Below are 21,660 nucleotides of genomic sequence, written 5' to 3'. Positions count from 1 at the left end.
TAAACCATAATGTAGGTCCTGCTATACTAAAAGTCCTAGATTCTCAACTATCAGAATAATTAAAACACTATAAATAAGTCATAAGTATTTTATATATCTGAAAGACCACAAGTGTTTTCTTTCATTCTAGCCTTGTAAATTTAGAGAACACAGTTTAGTTACAGCTATACATAATAATGCAACAAATTAAGATAACATTGTTTCCTTATCTTGATTTTGTTATGATTACTGAAGTTAAATAATTTGGTATTTTACAATTATTATACAGTAAAACTTTTTGGCAAGTCTTACCTGAAATTAAAAAGTACTTAAAAATTAAACTTACTAGGAAAAATGAAAAGCATTATTCTTTGTTCTAACAAAATTTATTATGCAGTAATTACAAAGGTTAAAGACTCTTCCATCTCAAATAAAAATAACTGTTATAATTACACACGTAATATACAGAGGGTGCCAAAAAAATGTATACATGTTTTAAGAAAGGAAAAAGCTATATTAATTGTAATACTCGGTATATGCTGATAACAAAAGATGAATACAAGTCACGTTTGACCTCTGCAATTACAAGAGGTGCTCAAAGTGGTTACCATCAGTGTCCAGACACTTCTGATTCCAGCAAACTACTGCTTGAGCATAGATAACATCTCTTAAAATGTGTATACATTGTTTTTGGCACCCCCGGTAGTACCTTATAGAGTGATTCCAATAAATATCACAGGAAATACAGTGCATTTTCAAATTGGAGCGACAAGTGCTTTCTCATTCACAGTGTTGGCCACAGGAAAGCCTGCACACATAACCATCTGGAGGGTCATGCTCTCAGTTACAGTCCACACAGAGCTGTGCCAACACCGTTCTTTCAGAATGTGAAGTACCGGGCAAACCACTCCTGGCGCTGGCGATCCGGAGAGGCCATGGGGGAGGCTTCACTCGGAGGAGGGCTGGATTCATAGAGAGAGAGACATGGGACCCAGCATTCAGTTGTTTTGCCAAATGAGGGGGAAGGCACATAAAACATCAGCGTAGATGACCACAGTGGTTCCCTGTGTCTTTAGTGTGTGCTAAAGATTGGCTACTTCCACTACACCAGATTGGGACCCTCACTCCAGGCGATTGGATCATAGCTCAGGTGACGTCATTTAAGGAGGAGCCACATCACGACAAATACAAAAAACAAAAATCAAAAAGTTGAGGAAAATGATGTCACCTTCCTTAAATAAAAGAATTTGGGAGGAATGATGGGAAGCAAGAGAACAAGATAACAGTCCCCTCAGCACCTTTTCTCTTAGTTAATTCAAATTTCAGAATCTGACACAAGCACTTGATTCTTACAGATGTGTCCTTACGTGTAACTAAAGTAACTAAACCATGGTATAGTATTTGTACTATAAATTATATTAAACTTTCATAATTTCATAAGCAAATACTCTAGGGGAAAACGAGTGCATTAAAAAGTCATTTTCCCCTTCATCTTCAAAGTTACATAGTTTACACTTATCCTAGTCTAACTGTATAGTTTATACTTATCTTAAGTCTAACTACAGATTCTTTGGACTAGTTGAGAAAATAAAAGAATCCCTACCGTCTCAGGGGGAAATTACAAGGCACGCAACAATGTGTAATGGAAAGTCCAGTAGTCATGTTCCTTGGGCTCATGCACATGCATCTTACTGATACCTGAACATACCCATGCACAAGGGAAATAAGCAACACAAAATGTTTAGCAGGACACACAGTCAAGGGTGTACTTGACTATTTCTCATTCTTGTTATTTTTTTCTATTTAAAATCATTAGTCATTAACTATGTCATTAATCACTTAACCTAGAAAAAGATAGTCTACCTATAAGACTATTACCGTATTTGCTGGCGTATAAGACGACTGGGCGTATAAGACGACCCCCTAACATTTCCACTCAAAATACAGAGTTTGTTATATACTCGCCGTATAAGACTACCCCCTCTTCCGCACACCTTCCACACACCAAATAAAAGGTAAAACAATATCAGATTTGATTTGGCCCACTGAAGTGCAAACAAGCGTATTGTATTTCGTGTCACCACATAACCGTTTTGGCGATGTTGAGCCACCATGTCTGCTACATGTTTTTCGAGTTCTGGCCAGTGTGGGGTGCCTCTTCTTAATGCACACTTACCCCTTGGCATACTCTTTAATGCTTTCTCATTTGATTTCCAGTCCCGAACCATCTTTTCTGTTACTCCATATTGTCTTGCAGCAGCACAATTATTATTTTCCTTAGCAAAGTTTATAACTTTCAGTTTAAAATTTGCATCATACTTCTTTCTTTTGGCTGGTGCCATGATAGGGATGATAGGGGTTTGACTGGTCGACATTTTCTATGCTGTACTGTACAATGGTGCAGTATTGTGGTTGGCTGTTGGCTGTATACAAAGCCTGATTTGATTGGTCCCTGCTCCCTGTTTGCCCGCCCTGTCACTATAGCAGTCTGGTCCACCCTTGCATCAGCATCTCCCTGGGACCTCACTAGTGCGCAAGTGCGAGCTCTTCAACATTCTAACAGGCACCATGATAGCGCAAAATCGCGAATCTTCAATGCATATGTAAAGAAATATACGGTAACCCGAATTTACCACACTCGCAAAATCGCACACAGCCGACCATCCACCCAGTATGGTATCGCGATTCGCGATTTTGTGCTATTATACTGGGTGTATGGTCGGCTGTGTGCGATTTTGCGAGTGTGGTAAAATCGCATAACAGCAAAATCGCATAACAGCCGAGCATACACCCAGCAGCGCTGCTGATGCCTGAACGGTATGTGGAATGAAGTGGGCGGGCATCGGGAGGCCACTATGGCACGGGGCAAGCACTATGGGCAGTCTATCTGAAGTGTACCTGGCGTATAAGACGACCCCCCACTTGGAGGCATATTTTTCAGGGCCAAAAAATCGTCTTATACGCCGGCAAATACGGTAGTACTGACACTGCTGAGAGTTAGTAAAATTAGTAATAGTAAGCATGAAATGATAGTACTTTCTGACTATTTGATAGGTAAAAAACTGGATTTCATTCAAACTTTATTTGTTAATAATACACTTAATTAACAAGTCTGAGATAACTTAAAATTGGAATGTCAATTATAAAAATTATTTATTTTTTCTAAATTTATTTGTTGCGGGGCCAGCCGAGTGGCTCAGTTGGTTAAGAGCTCGCTCAAGAGTTTGAGCTCTGAGCAACAGCAGTTCGAGTCCCGCCTGAGCTGAGCTGCTGCTGAGCTGCCAACAGGTGGCAGGATGGCTCAGATAATAATAATAATAATAATAATAAATTTATTTGTTGCCTATGTATATCATTAAGTTTCCAGAACTTACGTACTTTTTATTTTGGCAATAAACATATTTTTATAAATAAGCCTGGTAAACATATAACAGAAGAAATAGAAACAATAGCTACATAATAAAAAAAAAAATTTCAATTTCTGTGTTAAGGATGTATTATTAATGAAAAATTAGTGACAATACTGAAAATGAAGCAACAATCCATAAATATTAAAATTCTAAGCATATGAATTACATTAGCACCTCTTTAAGCATTTAGAAAATTGACTAACAAATTAGAAAAGTCTTTGTAAGAGTCAAAAAAGGAGTTCTCTAGAGAGATGATAAATATATTTTGAAAATATTTCACAGTAATATTTATTTTCCTAGGCTGTTCTTAAATTACATTTCTGCAATGTAAGACGGTAAATTTATGGAGTTAAAAAAGAAAAGAAAAAAAGAGAATCACTGGTGAGACGGGGCTCACCTCAAAAACATCTTGGCCTCTTTGGGTGGCACTGGCTGTGGAAGTGGTTTGCTGCTGTTGAACTCAATGTCATGGACTGGAGAATTAGGAATGGGATCCAGGCGGTTAGGATGTCCATTGCCCACTCCACCAGATTCCAGAGCACTTAGATTGGGAACACTTACAAACCTGCTTGTTGGTGATTTATCATTCTTCTTCTTTTGCTGCATTAAAAATAAAACATGTGAGGACAGTCCCTGCACAAGGACAAATGAAAAAATAGGAATAGCAGAAGATATAAATTTGGCGTGAGAAAATTTTCGAAGTTTTATGTTAATTTGGGATGTTAAAATGAACCAGTGTTACCCAAAATGTGGTCTGGGGATCCTTGGAGGTGTTCTTTATCTGCATGGAATCCTCATAGACAGACATGCTGCTAGGTCAGAAAGAATGAGGAAGAAACATTTAGGAATGGCTCATGGGGAGGCAAGAGGAGGTAGAAAGAATGCCAAGGGGTAAAGAATCCTGGGAGGAAAAGGGGAAAGGGGCGGGGGGAGTAGATGTTGCCTATACCACTAAGTTAAATACATTTAGGCTAAAATTAGGAGAAGATGTAAAGTTAAACATAATTTTAAAAGAGAGGTCCGTGATCCTTAGCCATCTGTCAAAGGGAAGCAGTCCTTGCCTGGAAAAAAAAAGGAATGAGAAAATACTTGGCAATGTAGTTTAAAACAAATCTCATAAATCTATTTAAGATCTACAGCTGACTTAAGAGAAATAATTTGGTTTTAAATTCACCGCACCATCTTTCTGAAGGGAGAAAATTAAATTGGCATAATTAAGTCTCATTTTCCAACTAATTGGGAGTATCATTAATTGGCTCACAGTCTTTTAAAAAAATTTGAAGGTAAAACAAATCAATGTTATTTTTTAATTGTTCTTTAAAATTAACATGAAAAACAGAACACAATTGCAGATTATCAAAATCTGTCAGTTTGTAAATTAACTTTAGTCTCTATGTTATTCACACCTCCAGAATCAATGAGCATCATCTTATTATGCAGAATAAAAATTACCATGTAGGGCCAGCCGAGTGGCGCGATGGTTAAGAACTGGCTTGGGACGCCAGAGGGCCCCGGTTCGGATCCCACATATGAGGGCCAGTGACACTGCCCTCCACAGCTAAGATGCTGAACAACAGCTCAACCTGGAGCTGGGCTGCCGTGAGTCGCCGGCGACGGCGTAGGCTGCAGCCACTGTGGCAGTGGGTTGCCATGGGCTACCGTGTGTAGCCAGCAGCCTGCGTGAGTGGCCAGCAGCCAAGTGAGCGGCCGTAAGCCGGCGACTGATCTGCCTCGCCCGGGAAGAGCGCAATGATGGTGCCAACTTGGGCCAGTGAAGCAACGTCCTCCACAACTAGACTGAAGAAAATGACAGCAACTTGTCTGTTCTCCTTCCCCCAATTCCCCAGCGCTGTTCCCATCCCCCAATTCCCCAATACAAATCTTTAAAAAAAATAAATTACCATGTAAAATATTTTGAATATTTCAATATTTTACTAATTAAATGTATACCAACTAAATTTATGGGCTTTTTGTTTTTTTGCAACATGACTCCAGAAGTTGGCAAAAAATACCATTAATAGACAAGACAGCCCTTTTTTCCTTTACTTGTAATGATCTCATTATCTAGACATTGTCCTCAATGTCATATTCTCTTAATCATGGAGTCTCTGACAAGAAGCCTATTTTAGCATAACTGAAAAAGAAAGGAAGAATAATGTCTTCTTCAGAACTACTTGTGAAAATCGAAATCACTAGCAGGAGTCAAAAGTATTTGAAAGTTCTTACAGAGATGTACCTTATGGATTTTCTTGTTCTAGTCACAGAGGGCATAATTAAACATACTTAAAGTTTCTATTTTAAGAAATTAAAAGTATCAGTGGCAAAATTCCACAGTAATGGTTTTGTAGCTAAAAATGTAATTTCAATAAAATAATAAATAAAAGGAAAATATTTCTAGTATATCTTGTTTTAACAACTCTTTAAAAGTTTATTTCACCCTAAATTATAAACATAAAAATTAAAACTAACTGTATTCATTCATTCACCAGTTATTTATTGAGAGCCTTCCATGTGCCCAGCAGTATGTTGGGCTCTGGAGATACAGCTATAGAGCTCCCTACTTCAGTCATTCTAGTTTACAAAAGATTTAAGTTTAAAGTTTGGAGCACTTTAACTTGTGAAGGAAGGACAGAATCTGCGTTCTTAACAGAGAAAGAAGTTTTATGACCTTTTAAAGCAAAAATTTCTGGCTAAGGGCCTAATTAAAATTAGGCATGATATGATAATAAAATATGAATTTAAAAAATAGCTTTAACGCTAGCACTTTTATTTCTACTACTGATTTCTGCCCAAATGTATGTCACCCCATAATTGTTTATTCTTTATTACTTGCTTTATTCACTAGAATAATTTTGGTGGCTTACACAAAATGTGCTGAAATTTTACAACTGAACAAATAAATATTTATTGAATACCTACTATACCCAAAGCACTATGATGAAGCCATAGAAAGCTGGGGTACAGAGATGTGTAAAACTTAGCATGTACATTTCATTTGTCTACAAGGCTCTTCCATCTCTAAGAGAAGTATCAGAATAGGTCATGGTCAATTTTAATTAAGAAAAGGTCATAAGACTGAGAGAAGTAAAGCCCTTCTCTGACAGCTGGTAAGAAGTAATACATGCCCAACACAAGGCGGGCTGTAAGTTAGGGAGAGCTGCTGGGTACACAGGGCTAGAGTGCCTTTCAAGACCCCATAGAGCAGCGGTTCTCAACCTGTAGGTTGCGACCTCTTTGGGGGTCAAACGACCCTTTCACAGGGGTCGCCTAAGACCATCAGAAAACAAAAAGATATTTACATTACGATTCATACAGTAGCAAAATTACAGTTATAGAGTAGCAATGAAAATAATTTTATGGTTGGGGGTCATCACAACATGAGGAACTGTATTAAGGGGTCACTCGTCATTAGGAAGGTTGAGAACCGCTGCTATAGAGGATAATGAACACTAAGGAAATGACAAGAAATTATGTTGAAGAGATTTCCAAGTTAGTTTTCTTTACAAATATGAAAAACAAAATGGTAGCACCAAGGTTTTATATTATAATATAAATATCATTTTAAGGAGTATGAATTATCAACAAATAAATATTATTAACATCTCATTTTGAAAATGAATACATAAAGATTTCATATTTAATCCTAAGATTATTAAATTTAAGAAAACATTTTTGGAAGCTTTAGCCTATGCTGCTCTAAATATTTTATAAAAATTTTAATCGAGTTTCAAACTATATTCCTAGGTTACATTGTTTACATCACATACCTTAGTCAATGGATTAATAACACCAACAGTAGGACTTGAATTAAACACTTTGTTGAAGTTTGTTTCTCGATTGACTAATTCCAGCTGATAAAATTTATTATCCTCCTATGCAAAAGAATTATAAACATCTCTTAAACATTTTCTATTGAATATTTAAAAACTTCATTGTATAAATGCCATTTCATTCAAAATTTAATATAAAACCCGAATGAAGATTTATATCTTGAGCAAAGATTTCTAGACTTGCTTGCCAGTGTCTTAAAGACTGATGGTAGGTAAGTTTTCAACACCTTCCAAACCCTATAGTACGGGATTCTTCTCTACCTTTTAATACCTTTTTCCTCCAAGAGTGGAACTAAATGTTTTATTTGGTTTTCTCGCTGCTCCAAAGGGCTGAATGTGCAGTTTGAGCAGGTTTAACCTGCATTTATGGAGCTGTGTGCATGGCTGAGTTGTTTCCATTCATGAAGATGACATTAGGATTTGGCATTATTTCTGAGCAGTGGAACTATATTTGATCCTGTCTAATCTCCTCTCTGAGACACTGATGTATTACAGCAGTGGTAATCACAGAACAGAGAAAAAGCGAATGGTCCATGTAGAGAAAACCCTTTGGCTTCTCCAACAGCATGTGCTAATTGAAAACCAGGCTGTAGGAAGTAAACCTAAGTAAATGGACCAGTGAGTGAAATGCAGGGATGTGCTCTTGTAGAACTAGATTCTTCATTCTCCTCTGAGTTACCACTGACTGTCATCTGCATCATTAACCTTGGCCTTAGTGTCTCAAAGTCCACAGAGTCGGGGTACAGTGGGAAGTGTAGGACAACACGTGGCTAGATTCCTGGCCCTGTTGCTGACTAGCTGTGTTGCTAGTGGAAAATTACTTTACTCTTTGAAGTCTAATACCTACGTGTAGTGAGGAAAAAATACAATTATATCCATAATACCTGTTCAGTGAGAACTAGAAAATCAGTAAGAACTAGCTATTTCTATGGACCATAGATGAAATACACTTAATACATTTGCTAATTGCATGTGTAGAATGTAAGGTAAGTGTCCACGAATCTATTAGAGAATCATCATGAATCATCACTGCTATGAGAGAGAACAATCTGAGTCTTGTGCTCATGCTGATAATGCTTGGAGAACTGGGTGATTAGTGGCTTGAAGCAGCGTGTGCTCTATCTTTCCAATGCATGCTTCTGGGTTCATCTAAGAACCACAGGCAACTACCTGTTAATTTTGGCAGGAACTAGCCCCAGACAACAGACTGGCTTTCCTAAATGCTAAACGGGATCTGTTAAGGAAAAAGGACTTCACAAATAACTGTTCTTTGGCTTTCTTTGCATGCTCATGTCCAAAGTTTTTAGTTGAAGGGATCAATGAGCACATATGATTAGTGTTCTTTTCTAGTTTTACTCTGAAGTATTTGTTGTTTGTTAGTGGCAGCAAAAAGCAATATTTTCATGACTGATCAGTACATATAATTTTAGAAGACTGAAATGTTTTATGAATTTTAAAACATTTGTGTATTTTTTAGTCTTAAAGACTAATGGCTTTAATGAAAGCAGTGTGTTGTTGAATCTGTATTTTCTCCCCTGATGGACTTCTCAGAACCCCGAACACCAGTGTGGACTGAGACTCTCCAAGGGAGCTCATAGCTTTTCTTAGGGGTTCCCTGTACCTTAGGGAACCGTTTTTCCATGGGCGTCTCCTGGGATCAGGGTTTGGTGGAACACACTTCAGGAATTAACTTGACTAACCTGGAAGTGTACAATGCAGTCTAACACAGGCGTGTGGTAGCTGTTCTTTCCTATCCAATTCTAATCCTACATGTACAATGCACACACTTCAACAGTATATTCACTCTACCCTGGCAATGACATATTACTACACATTTGATATGTACTAAAAATACTGAAAGAAGACACAATCTCCTTAATACCAATTTAAACTTTAAAATTACTATTTCTTACCCTCATTCATGACATTTTAATAAACTTTCTATCACAATGCACGTATTTTATACTTTCAATTTTTGTTTAGCATTACTTAAAAATATTCCCCCATGTTTTCTCAATCAACAGCCTATTGATTACTACATGGTCACACCAAAAACAAAATATCTTACAATTAGTTTCTTTATGACCTGGTCTCTTTCTGTAAGCATGGCTTTTAATTCTGTAATCATCTGTATATCTTCTGGTTTTGATTCTCTCATTAGATATTTTTCTTCCATTTCTTCTAGTCTAAAAACAAGAAAATCTTTAGCTCATTAATATGACTCAGACACATTGTTTGTAATACCTACTTTTTCATATTAGTTCAGTTGAATATACACATAAACTTAAAACCACACTTTTTCCTTAAAACTTTTGAGCATAAGGACATGACTGTCTCAAGAGCTATAGTGTTATTAAAGGCTTTCCAGGGGTAGATGATCTAATTAAAGGCTTTGCAGGTTACTTTTCGAATAATTCATTCATTTTATGCCACTCCAAGGGTATATGGGGACAAGATGAGGTAAGCTCTGTAGAAGAAATGATATGCTGAATGATAGATACTAACCTAGCAAATGCAGGTTTGCTGCTGGAAGTGTAGGCTTACTATTAGGAGAACTTATCACAAATACAATATTGTGTTATGACATAAGGCTTGGTAACATATATAAAAGGGACTAGAAAAAATACAGAGGAAAGGGAAACAAAGCACACATATATGGCATCATTCTTTCCTATTTGATGAGAAATTCAGTTTAAAAATTGTACATTATCAGCTAAAGCATATAAACTGTCAAAAAGGTTCATCAGGTAAGAGAAGACTTATAGTTCCTTCTAGGCCTATCTGCCTTGAATGCAACGAGAAGGTAATAGGACTGAATGCCACTGAAGACTCTAAGAGTAGAGGGTATGTTTTATGAGCAGAGGGGACATGGACCCTGAAGAGTCTAAAAATACAGAACAAGGTAGAGTTAAGAGGATATAAATGGAAACTGCTGGCTTAGTTTGAAAAAAAAGCACTTTCATTTTAGAAAATTTAAATAATTGGGAAATTAAAAAATCACACTATTTTCTGAATAAAAAGAATAGAACATAAATTTAATAAAATTATGGTTAATGACGATTTACAGAAAAATGTATTCACTCAACAAATATTGAGTAGCTTGTAGATCATCTATCTTTTAAGAATCAGTGACCCATACCTGGCCCCTGATCCCAGAGGGGTACAGGAATCTCTCTATTTTAGTAATTTTAGTAAACAACTCCACTAACTCAGCCCAAGCAAAAGATTTGGAGATAACATGTTTGGCTCCCTACCCTGCCCCACGACTGAAGTTCTAATCTGAGGGTGGGGAGGTGAGGAATGTGGGGTTAGGAAGTGACTTTCAAGATCAGTTGGGACATAGTTCAGAGTGAGGTTAGTTTCACTGTCCTCACTTTTTTTCTTTTGTGACAATGTAGAACGAGTGAAAAATGTTATCACTGAGCTCACATAAAGTGATCTTGCACTTTGTCACAATATAGCCTTTTATGGGCAAAGGTTTTAAGAAGCCTGAGAAACTGATCTAGTCAAGGAGAAAGGCATTTGGGTTTAACATCGGAGTAGCCACAAGATGTCACTAGAATACTTTACCATTAAAAGCAAGGGGCAAGATTTTTAACTGCTTCCTGCTGACCAAGAATACTTGGTTGTTAATGGTTGCTAAAAAACGAAATTGAAAACCTTATCTAACACTTATATCTACCTTTCGTTCTAGTAAAATAAGAAATTATGGGAAAGTGAGTCTAAAACAGTCAGTTACAATCATTGAACCACCTTTCTGCATAATAAAAGTCTGCTCTGAACCTAACTTCTAGTATGTCTTCATTTAGCTTAAACCTTCTTAACCTACGAAATTATTATCAATCTTCTCCACAAAACATCTTTACATCACTAAGAAAATTTAATGAAAGATACCTGGATATTAAAGGGAAAAATAATAAATTGGAGAAACAGAATCCATATAAACACAAATAGGAAAGCATTAACGGAGAAAACAAGTAGGTAATATGACATAGACTTAACATGCAAATTTATTTCCAGAATTATTAGTCTTTTGAAATTCTAATAGGAAGAACACTTGGTATTAAATCCCCATATCCACCTCAAGCCAACACTACTCAACATTTTACCTTTCTTCAGTTGCCTCAATGCAGCAATGTAAGCCAGCATTGCTTCCCAAAGACTAGGTGTGAACGACTGGAGATACAGGAGATGAATTTTAGTTTGGTCTCCTTTAATCTTTCTTATCATTAAAAGGAGAAAGTCTGGTTGATCCTTTATATCTTAAATAGCCTTCATAACATATGCTTCTTACTCTATTTCACAACACTCAGGCAGGCCGTGAACATCAAGGCCAGCTAGAATCGAGCAACTTTGTTTTATTTTCACAGAACTTACATTTATATAACTATAGTTAGCCTCTATTTAGAGTAATGGATACAATTTTTCCGTAGTGATAATGGTTTTACTGTAGCGATAATTGAGTTTTCCTGTTAATTTTTAAGCTAAAATTAGTTAATTAAATACATTAAGAAAATAACATCATAGATAGCCAGAAATGACCAAATTTCTAAAGGTTTTATGGGAATGATTGAAGCCTAGGAAACACACTGCCTTAAGGGAACCACACAAGTGCATATACCTTTTACTCAAAATATTGACTCCTATTAAAAATAATGAAAAGAGAGAGAACAGACAGAAGTAGACTACATAATATTACCAATTACAGTCACTGTTGGGCTCTCCCCAGGCATACATGCCCTGATTTTTTTGGCTCTGAGAATATATAGGTCAATGTCTACGGTTCATGGACAACACAAACCTAAAATATAAATGGCTAAAAAGCTGTATAAAACTGTTTTTAAAAGTTTCCAGGTCGGCCGAGTGGCTCAGTTGGTTAAGAGCTCACTCAAGAGTGCGAGCTCTAAGCAACAGGGTCACTGGTTCAATTCACGGCCTGAGCAGAGCTGCTGCTGAGCTGCCAACAGGTGGCAGGATGGCTCAGCTAAAAAACAAATAAATAAATAAAGTTTCCAAGTTGATAGTCCTCCCATGCTGTTTTTTAAAATAAATAATTGACTAAAAAATCAGTACATTGGGAGTTTAGAGCCAAACAATAGTATTATTAGGCACACACACTTTAGAATTACAACTGTATAAAGATGAAAGAACTCTATTATACCACCCATCTCTACAGCCTGAAGGAAAGGAGATGTAGTAACTGAAGAAGTTTAATGTCAAACTTTTCTTTTCCCATAAATTTCAGACACAGATGACTTGTGACGATAGGACTACTACATCCTTCTCTCACAAAGTTTATGGAAATAACCTGAATGGTCATTTAAAAATCAAATGACAACAACAACAAAATAACTATTAGAGATAAAAGAACTCAAACAGCTTTTAAAGAATAAGTAATTCTGGTGTGGTGAGGCTTCTTTGCAATTAGGGATCACTGACCCACTTAAAGACCATGCACAGGAACTCAGTATTTCCCCAAGAAGAAATTATCTTTCTGCTTCAGTACAGTGAGAAGTTAAGGTAGAGTAGACCTACACAATCAATAGTCGTTGAATCACCTTTTTTGCACAGTAAAGATCTGCCCCAAGTTCTAGAGTATGTTTACACTGAGCTAAAACAAATTATTTAAAACAGCTCATTCTCTCATTTGTTTCTAAAACAAACAAAAACCATGACATTTTTATTAGTACAGGAATTTTACTAAGATACTATATCACTCAAGAAAATAAAAATACATCTATACACTGTCTGAAAATCTAAGACTTTAATACCCAGCACTAGAGAACAGGATTTCTAGTAATCATTCTGTAAGAGATACAGAACTCTTACCACCATTTCTACAATGTTTAGAGGGTAATTTCCCATCCTCTAAATCTGTTGTCCCCTCTTCCCTGGAGTCCAAAGGGTTAGGGGCAGGAACAGAAGAAAGAGGCTTCCGGCTGCTCCCGAGGCCCCATGGCTCCAGCTTCAGCCTGGCAGGCTGACCCAGGTGCCTCTATCCCTCCATGACCCCCTACTTCCAAAATCCACAGGGGTTTTCTGATTTTGAAACTTTCAGGCCAGCATAAAGTTGATGAGGAACTTCAACAGCGCACCCTTAGTCTTTTGGAAAAGGCTGGGAATAGTGCATATGTTGTTCTCGTAGCTCTTCACTCCTAAAGCTGGAATGGACTCTCCCTACTCAACCACCCCTTCTGTCTAAATCCAAACCGGTCAGCAGATGGAAGCTGGCTGCATTTAAGAATGTGAGTCAGAAACATCCAATAGTCTACAACAGTGTTTCCCAACATGGTAGTTACTAGCCCACAGGTGGGTATTTGCATTCAAATTAATTAAAATTAAATGAAGTTAAAAATTCAATTCCTTGGGCCAGCCGAGTAGCTCAGTTGGTTAAGAGCTCGCTCAAGAGTGTGAGCTCTGAGCAACAGTAGTTCAATTCCCAGCCCTAGCTGAACTGCCGCTGAGCTGCCAACAGGTGGCAGAATGGCTCAGCTAAAAAAAAAAAAAAAAAAATTCAATTCCTTGATCTCACTAGTCACAGTTCAAGTGGTCAACATTCACTGTGGCCTATTAGCTACTGTACAAGACAGAGCAAATGCAAGACAGCTTCATTACCACAGAAAAATCTACTGGACGGTGCTGGTCTAAAATACATTGTGTATTTTTAACTAAAAGAGTAAATACCTAAAGCTAGAGGCTAATTATATGATGGCAGCAGGTTTCTGATAAAAAAGAAATATGACTGGTTAGCATGAACCTAGTTGAAGCATAAAACAAATGGTAGATCTAGAAAAGTGATAAATTATTTAACTTATGAGTGACACTAATTCTTTACTTATTAAAAATGATCATAATACAGAAAAACTAAGTTAGTATTTACTATCTACTGAAAATCCATCATGAACAAAACCATATAAAACAGAATAAAGTGAAAACAAAGACATAACCTTTACTCCTTGTAAATTAACATTCCTAAGGAGACAGGACACGGGACAGACAGAGATTCTTCTTTTTGTAAGCATGTTTTTCTAGGGCATGAAGTGGGGGGTGCCAGGATTTCAGCCTCTGCCTGATGAATAATACTGAGGCCAGGAGAAGGGAAAGGCAAGACATTAGAGTTTAGGGTAACTCATTATTGCAAAATGCCTGATGTTATGTGCTCTTCTACCAGGCAGATATCTGAGCTCTTACTGTGGCTCAGAAGGATTTAAAATAACAACAAACAAGAAAAATGACTGTGACTGGAGAAATGATCTCATTTCATGAAGTGGTAAATATAGAGAATCCTCAAAAAATTTATTCATGATATAAACATTCATTGAGTGCTTACTAATGTAAAAATTCCGTATATGTCCATTAGAGCACCTCACCTCAGAGGCCACTAACGTAAATGCTAAGGACTGGGGATCTATTTTTTGTTCCAGTTTAAGTGAATGTGAATATATGTTACATATGTAACGTTATTTACTGTGAGGCTTAATTGGTGAAATGGGTGAAATGTGAAAAGATGATTTTTAGACCGGGGAAAGGTAATTAGGTAGTAATGGCATAGGAGGTTATTCTACATTGTAGAGGACAATACAGGAGAATCTTAGAAGGAAACTAAGGTCAGTGTGGCTGACACAAATGCGCAGACATGGAAGGAGGGTGGCTATGGACCAGGCCGGATAAGGCTCACTAGAGCTAAGAGTTTAAGTTTGAGACTGAGGGTAATGGGATAGTCACTATTTTGACTTTACAGAAGTATGTGGAGACAATTATATATCTTTCATGGAGCCTTTTTAATTGATTGAAAGAGGAGAGACTGCATAAACTACCTATAGCAGCTTAGAGTAGTTTGATTCTGAAATAACTTAAGTTGAACCAGGGTTTGGGCCCTCAGAAGTGAAGTGAATGCTAGTTACATTGGCTCCAGCAGTTTAGGAAAGAGAGGTACTTTTTAAAAACATTAAGCAATCATTAGAAATCTGTTTTAACAATATTTGAATTAATATGTATGACCAATAAGTTGATTGGTGATATTTTACCTTTATTGATTTTTAAAATCATAAAACAAATGCTTGTTACAGAATTCAAAGAATATCTAAGTAGAGTATATAAAATTAAAAGGAAGTCTTTGCTCTTCACTATGCCCAATACCTCCCTAATCCACTCCTGAGAGAGAACAACAATCATTAATATTTGTTTTTTTAAGATCTTTTGATATTTTTGTAAAATATGTATTAGTGTGACCTACTGGTCACAATATGCTCTTTTTACTTCATATTATCTAATGGACATCTTTTGAGTGTTCATGTCATGACACCATGTCATGACAGTTCACGTTCCTGAGGGACAGTCATTAGAGAAGTATTTGTCCTGGGAGAACTGGAGGAGTAAGAGCCGATGAAACAGTCAATCAACTGACTTATCCTAATTTAAGAACATATCAGACTACAGTTAGCATCTGTAATAGGCACTTAGGTTTTCTTTTTAAAGTATCATTTAATTAGTTCAAAAGAGTAGCTAATCTGAGGTTAGACACAGTGCTCCTGAGTATATTATCCGCATATGAATTTTCTTTAATATAATGTGACTTACGACACTTGTAAAGCCGCATTTATTTCCTGGAGTAGCTCGTTAGTCTTATTAAAATCTGCCCGCATGATATTTTTCTCTCTGAGGTGGTCTGCTGTCATGACATCCAACTCTTTTTCAAGTCTCTTGTTTAAATCTTGTTCATGCAACCTGTTTAATTTATTTTTAGTTAAGAAAATGTTATTCCAAAACCAAGCTTTCAAAACTTTCTATATTCTACCAGATTTGAAATGGTTTTAGGTAAAATATAATATACAGAAAATTAATGGAAACAGCTTAAGTAAGTTACTTTGCTCTAATCTTCCAGCTTGCTAAAGTTGTCTCCTTTAATGCTTTTTAAAATAACATTTTTAAAAGATTTTAGTTAATTTTATACAATTTCCAAAGTGAATGAATACATATACATCATTCAAAATACAAACATTTCATCTACGTTCTAGATTACCATGTAGTCAACAAATAAAAGTCAAAAATGGTCTTCAATATCTTACTAGAAGGCAGTCTAGTCATCAAAATAGGCATGTATTGCTAAGTACCATCACAAAAGTCTCTCAGGTAACACGGCAAATTCCTTCTGTTTTAATTAATGGCATACCTCATTTGTTGGTTAGAGTCACTTCGTATTCTGAGAATTTCTTTCCCCTTAAATTCCAATTCTTTGGTTAGGGCACTTATATTTTCATGAAGGTGCTGTACCTCCTTATCCAAATCAGAAATGTGAAGCTCTCTGTGCCTTAATTCCTCTTGTAGATCTGTTGTTCTGTTCATGTGCTCCTTACTCTGCAAAAGATAAATAATTCTTAAAAGTTTTCTACATATTTGCTTTCTGTGCTTATCTGAGGGAAAGAAAATGACATATTGGAATGTCAAAATATAACAAATCTGACATTGTTCAAAAGCAAACTGCTGAAATGCAAAAACCTCAAGGCCTCTTCTTTTTCCATATGCGTAAGAAGTGTGTTTATGGATACAGCTTCAATAATGTCAAAGCTACAAGGCCCAAAATGCTATAAAAGCACATCTCCTTCATTTTACAGATCAGGAAACCAATACCCAAAAGATGATGTGTCCAAGGATAGTTTACAATCAATGGCAGAGCTGAGGGGCTCTCACATACTCACGAAGTTATATGGTCTTGTGGCAAAAGTCTGGCACCACTGTCCTTCAAACTAAAAAGGACCCACATCTATGGAGGTCATTCCACCACACACACACACACACACACACACACACACACACACACACACACACACAGCTTACAAGGCAGACTTTGTCTGTTTGTCTAGTGGTTATCTTGTCTCAAAGTTAAACTCCCTTCTGTTTTCTTGGAAGTCACTGTTTTCTACAAGTTCTGCAGGCCTAACATTGTCAATTTCAACGTCAGTTTACTTGAAGAGAATATAACTTCCCTCCGTGGTTATAAGGTAGCTCATTTATAATTTCCTAGTAATGAAAAGAAAATTTGGGCTGATCATTTAACATAGTTGAAGACTTACAAAGTAAAAGTCTTAAGTCCAATAAACAAATACTAGTTTTCATTGTACTTTCTAAAAATCCACACATCCAGACATACATACATTCAAAATCACGAATTATCTAATCAAAGGAAGTATACTCGGCCAAAGAACAAAATTCAAAAAGCATAAATAGCAGCTGTGCTACAGTGATATGGTAATATAAGTTATCTTTTTTCTTCTTGAGAATCTTCTACTTCTATAGTTATGCTCTCTAATATGACTTTTAAATTCAAATTAATTAAAATTGGGTAAAATTGAAAATTCAGGTCCTCAGTCACAGTAGACATATTTGGCTCATGTGGCTAGGGACTACCATAGTGGACAGCACAGATATAGAACATCATGGAAAGTTCTAGTAGGCAGTCTTATTTTTTTAGTAAGTACTCTGTCTTTACTCTTTGTATTATTTATATTTGTTCACTTTCTCAAAATGTAAGTATAATTCAAAATATTCAATTAAAAGGTCATGAAATAAAATTAATTTTATGACCAAAACATTGAATAATTACCTATGTCCCTCTAAAAATAAAACTCTTTAACATAGATAGTAAATAATAACTAGTGAAAATCCTAGTTATTACAAACATTTTTCAGAAAATTATGAACATTCCAATCTCTTCACATTTAAGGAAGCCTCACAGAACAGAACGTGCTTCTTCTCTACCTGTCTTCTGCTGATGTCTATGCTTCTCTCTAACTCCATTTGGGCAGCTGCCAGTTCTTGATGATGATTATGCCGTAACAAGTCAATTGCAGCTGCATGTTGATGGTTCAGTTCTGAGCGTAAGGAAGCTAGAGTCCAAGGAAAAAAATGTTTAGCATACTTTAAAAATATTATCTTTAGATAAAAATTATGAAAGTCACAGAATATCATTTTCTAAATAAGGAAACTTGTATATGCCCATGAAAATCTTTAGCTACTCCACTAGATCAAGGTATTTCTATATATGTTTTCAGTTTGCAATTAAGGTGCTAATGGAGATGAAACATTTTTAACGCTTCTTGTTCACTATTAGAATAATATTTTAGAGTTGAATGGTACCCTAACACATATTTTGGAGATAACTTCTCATCCAGGTAAGAATTCTTCCACAATATCCCTAAAAGATGTTAACCACTGGCTGGTGAATGCTTTTAGCATTTTGGAAGTCATAATTTTCATTCGCATTTGAGGCTGATTATTTCATACAATCCACATCTATTGAATGTCAGCTACAATATTAAGGGAGAATAAAATATGACCCTGTTTGATAGAGGGGGAAGCATCTTTCCATGGAATTATGAGCGATACTAGAGATGATATTAGTTATAATGAAAGCACAATAGTGGTGCACCCAAATTCCTTAGGAGAGGGAAACTCAGGTTGCTACCGCAAAGGAATTATCACACTAGTCTAAAAGACTAGTAGGGTTCTCCAAGTGGATAAGAGAAGAGCATTCAAGAAGAAGAGATAACATATGCAAAAGCAGAAAGAACCTGATATATCTGGCAAGCTATAAGAAGTTTGGTGTGGCAGAAGCCCACAGAGCATATACTAGAAAGAAAATGAAGCCAAGTCCGAGAAAGTTTTAGCACAAAACGCATTTTACTTCATGTTTATATTCACGGTTCTCAAACTCGGTTATATGTGGAGTATGCCTGAGGGAGCTTGTGAAACATGAATTTTCTTGTGAAAATTCTTGTGAAACATGAATTTTACTTGATTTTTGGGAAAACCATTGTTTTTATATTAATATAAAAGAGATATAAGTGAGTAAATATAAATTTTAAAGCTAAAGCATGAGACTTCAAAGAAATGTTGTGCTTGTAGCTAGTCAATTTAGGCTCCTCCTGACACCTCCATGTAGGGGATAAGTTCAGTCTCCCTGGTATTAAGGGCTTCAGTGGAAAAACTTGACAGGCAGTGATGAAGGACATAGGGAATCACTGAAGGATTTTAAAGTCGGGAAGTCACATAGTGAGATGTGAGTCTTACAAAGATTAACCTCACTGGAGTTTGGAGGACAGGTTATGGTAATAATCCATGTGACAAATAATATGACCACAAACTAAGTATGGCAGAAAGACTAAAGAAAATGAAACAGATATAGGGAATATTTAAGACGAGTAACTAATGGGATATAGAAGTGAAAGAAAAAGGTTGAATGCACCTTCCAGATTCCTGGTTTGGGCAACTGGGTAAACAGTGATACCATTAACTAAAGTGGGTACAGGGCTAGAAATACATTTTAGACCATGAGGGATACAGTGAGTTCATGTTTCAAATGTAGAGTATCAGTTAGAATGTCCAATATGCAGTAAGAAATATAAATCTAATTCACAGGAAAAGAAGTAGGGTCTTGAAATTCATATTTGGAGTCAGTAGCACAATAGATGGTAGTTGAAGACATGGATATGAATCCAATAATCAGGAAAAGCCTGAAGACTAAAAAACAGACCAGAAGACTGAGGACTGAATCCTGGGAAATAGCAATATTTAATGGATGCACAGGGGGAAACAGAAGATTAAAGAGTAGAGGTCAGAAAGGGAAGAATAGAGAACAGTATATTATCATGGAAACCGAGGGGGAACATGATTCAAGAAGGTCAAAGGGGTCCAATGATGCAAACAGGGCAAATCAGATGAGAGCTACTGAGAGCGCTTTTGGATTTGGAGTTTCAAAGTTCAGTGGTGACCTCAGGAAGAGTAATTTCAATGGAATAATTGGGGTAAAATATACGCCTGAAAGATCCTGACAAAGGACTAGTATCTAGAATATATAAAGAACTCTTAAAATTCAACAGTAAATCCAATTAGAAGATACACAGATGGCAGATGAGTACATGAAAAAATGGTAAGCATCATTGCCACTAGGGAAATGCAAAATAAAATTCACCATGAGATATCACTACATTCCTATCGGAATGGCTAAAATACAAAATAATGACATCAAATGCTGAGGAGGATGTGAAAAAAATGGGTCATTCATAGATTGCTAGTGGGGATGTAAATGGTACAGCCACTCTGGAAAACAGTTTGGCAGTTACTTAAAAAACTAAATATATAATTATCATATGACCCAGCAAGTGCACTCCTGGGCATTTATCCCAGACAAATGAAAACTAGTTTACACAAAACTGAAAACACCCAGACAATCCTTCAAAGGGTGAAGGATAACAAATGTGGTAGGTCAACACCATGGAGTATTACTCAGCAATGTAAAGGGACAAACCATTGATACAACCACCTGGATCAATCTCCAGAGAATCACTCTGTGTGAAAGAAAGCCAATCCCAAAGGTTACTTATTGTATGATTCCATGTATAACATTCTTAAAATGACAAAATTAATGACTGCCAGGAGTTAAAGATGGGAGGAGAGGAAAGCAGGTGTAGCTGTGAATGGGCAACAGGGTCCTCACGGCAATGGGAACTCTGTGTCTTAACAGAGCCAGGCTGTGATATGCACTATGGTTTTGAAAGACTGGAATAAACTGCGAAAGGGTTCAGAGGATGGCTCTGTATTATTTCTTACAACCTCATGTGAATCTACAATTATCTCAAAATAAAAGGTTTGATTGAAAAAAAATTACAAAAAGTACTTTTGTCAACAAAGAGGTACTTATATCATGTTTCAATGGACTAGACAACAGTTCCTCCCCTTGGCCTGTTTTTACCTCTCCTCACAAAGCTGTGGAAAGTGTGCGCTCCCTTTGGGCTACAATTTTACAAAGGCTGCCTCTGCATTTGACTGTAAATTACTTGAATGTAAAGACAGAGCAGCAGTTTGTCTTTTTTCTTCTTCTTCATTAGCAGTCTCTAGCATTTAATAGCTATTCCACCAATGTTTGATAAATGTTTGCACTTAATATGGTTTTCATCCCAGCTATCACAGTGGCTTTTAAGGGAGAAAGAGGAGAAAGCTATAGGACTTGGCCTAGAACTCCCACCAACAGCAGAAATAATAAACTGAGTCAAATGGCTTTTCCTATGGGGTCCATAATATTCACAATACTTTGGTGCCTATTTTGTTCCCAATTTCTATTGGAAAGCATGTGCCACTGCAGTGTGATAACATACATTAAAACTATTAGGAGAATTTGAAAAAAAAAAGAAAAAACAAACAAAAGGAAAATGAAATGGTAAAAATGAAGAGTTATTGAATGACACTAAAAAACGAACAAAAAAGCCCTTTAAACATATATCCAGTTTTTCCTCAAAACTCATCTCCTTATAAAAAGGGTAGTGATTTGAACACCTCAAAGATAAACATCGCATTAAAAAATATCTGGGGGTGGCCGGTTAGCTCAGTTGGTTAGAGCGTGGTGCTGATAACACCAAGGTTGCCGATTCAATGCCCACATGGGC

At 36.5% G+C, this 21,660-nt stretch overlaps 1 protein-coding gene across 1 annotated transcript in view; it reads right to left on the bottom strand.

Annotated features, from left to right (window-relative positions):
- Positions 1 to 609: 609 nt before the first annotated feature.
- Positions 610 to 21,660, bottom strand: part of FAM184A (family with sequence similarity 184 member A) — a 133,041-nt gene continuing 111,990 nt past the window's right edge. Inside the window, exons 11-17 of the mRNA XM_019629330.1 lie at positions 17,978 to 18,105; positions 16,392 to 16,576; positions 15,800 to 15,946; positions 9,288 to 9,405; positions 7,157 to 7,261; positions 3,787 to 4,022; positions 610 to 941 (exon numbers count right to left, since the gene is read on the bottom strand). Of these exons, the coding sequence (XP_019484875.1) occupies positions 860 to 941; positions 3,787 to 4,022; positions 7,157 to 7,261; positions 9,288 to 9,405; positions 15,800 to 15,946; positions 16,392 to 16,576; positions 17,978 to 18,105 (1,001 nt within the window). The 3' untranslated portion in view covers positions 610 to 859. The remainder of the gene's footprint in view (positions 942 to 3,786; positions 4,023 to 7,156; positions 7,262 to 9,287; positions 9,406 to 15,799; positions 15,947 to 16,391; positions 16,577 to 17,977; positions 18,106 to 21,660) is intronic.

Source organism: Hipposideros armiger, unplaced genomic scaffold, assembly GCF_001890085.2.
Source record: "Hipposideros armiger isolate ML-2016 unplaced genomic scaffold, ASM189008v1 scaffold_839, whole genome shotgun sequence".
Taxonomy (NCBI): domain Eukaryota; kingdom Metazoa; phylum Chordata; class Mammalia; order Chiroptera; family Hipposideridae; genus Hipposideros; species Hipposideros armiger.
This window is presented reverse-complemented; position numbering and strand designations above follow the sequence as displayed.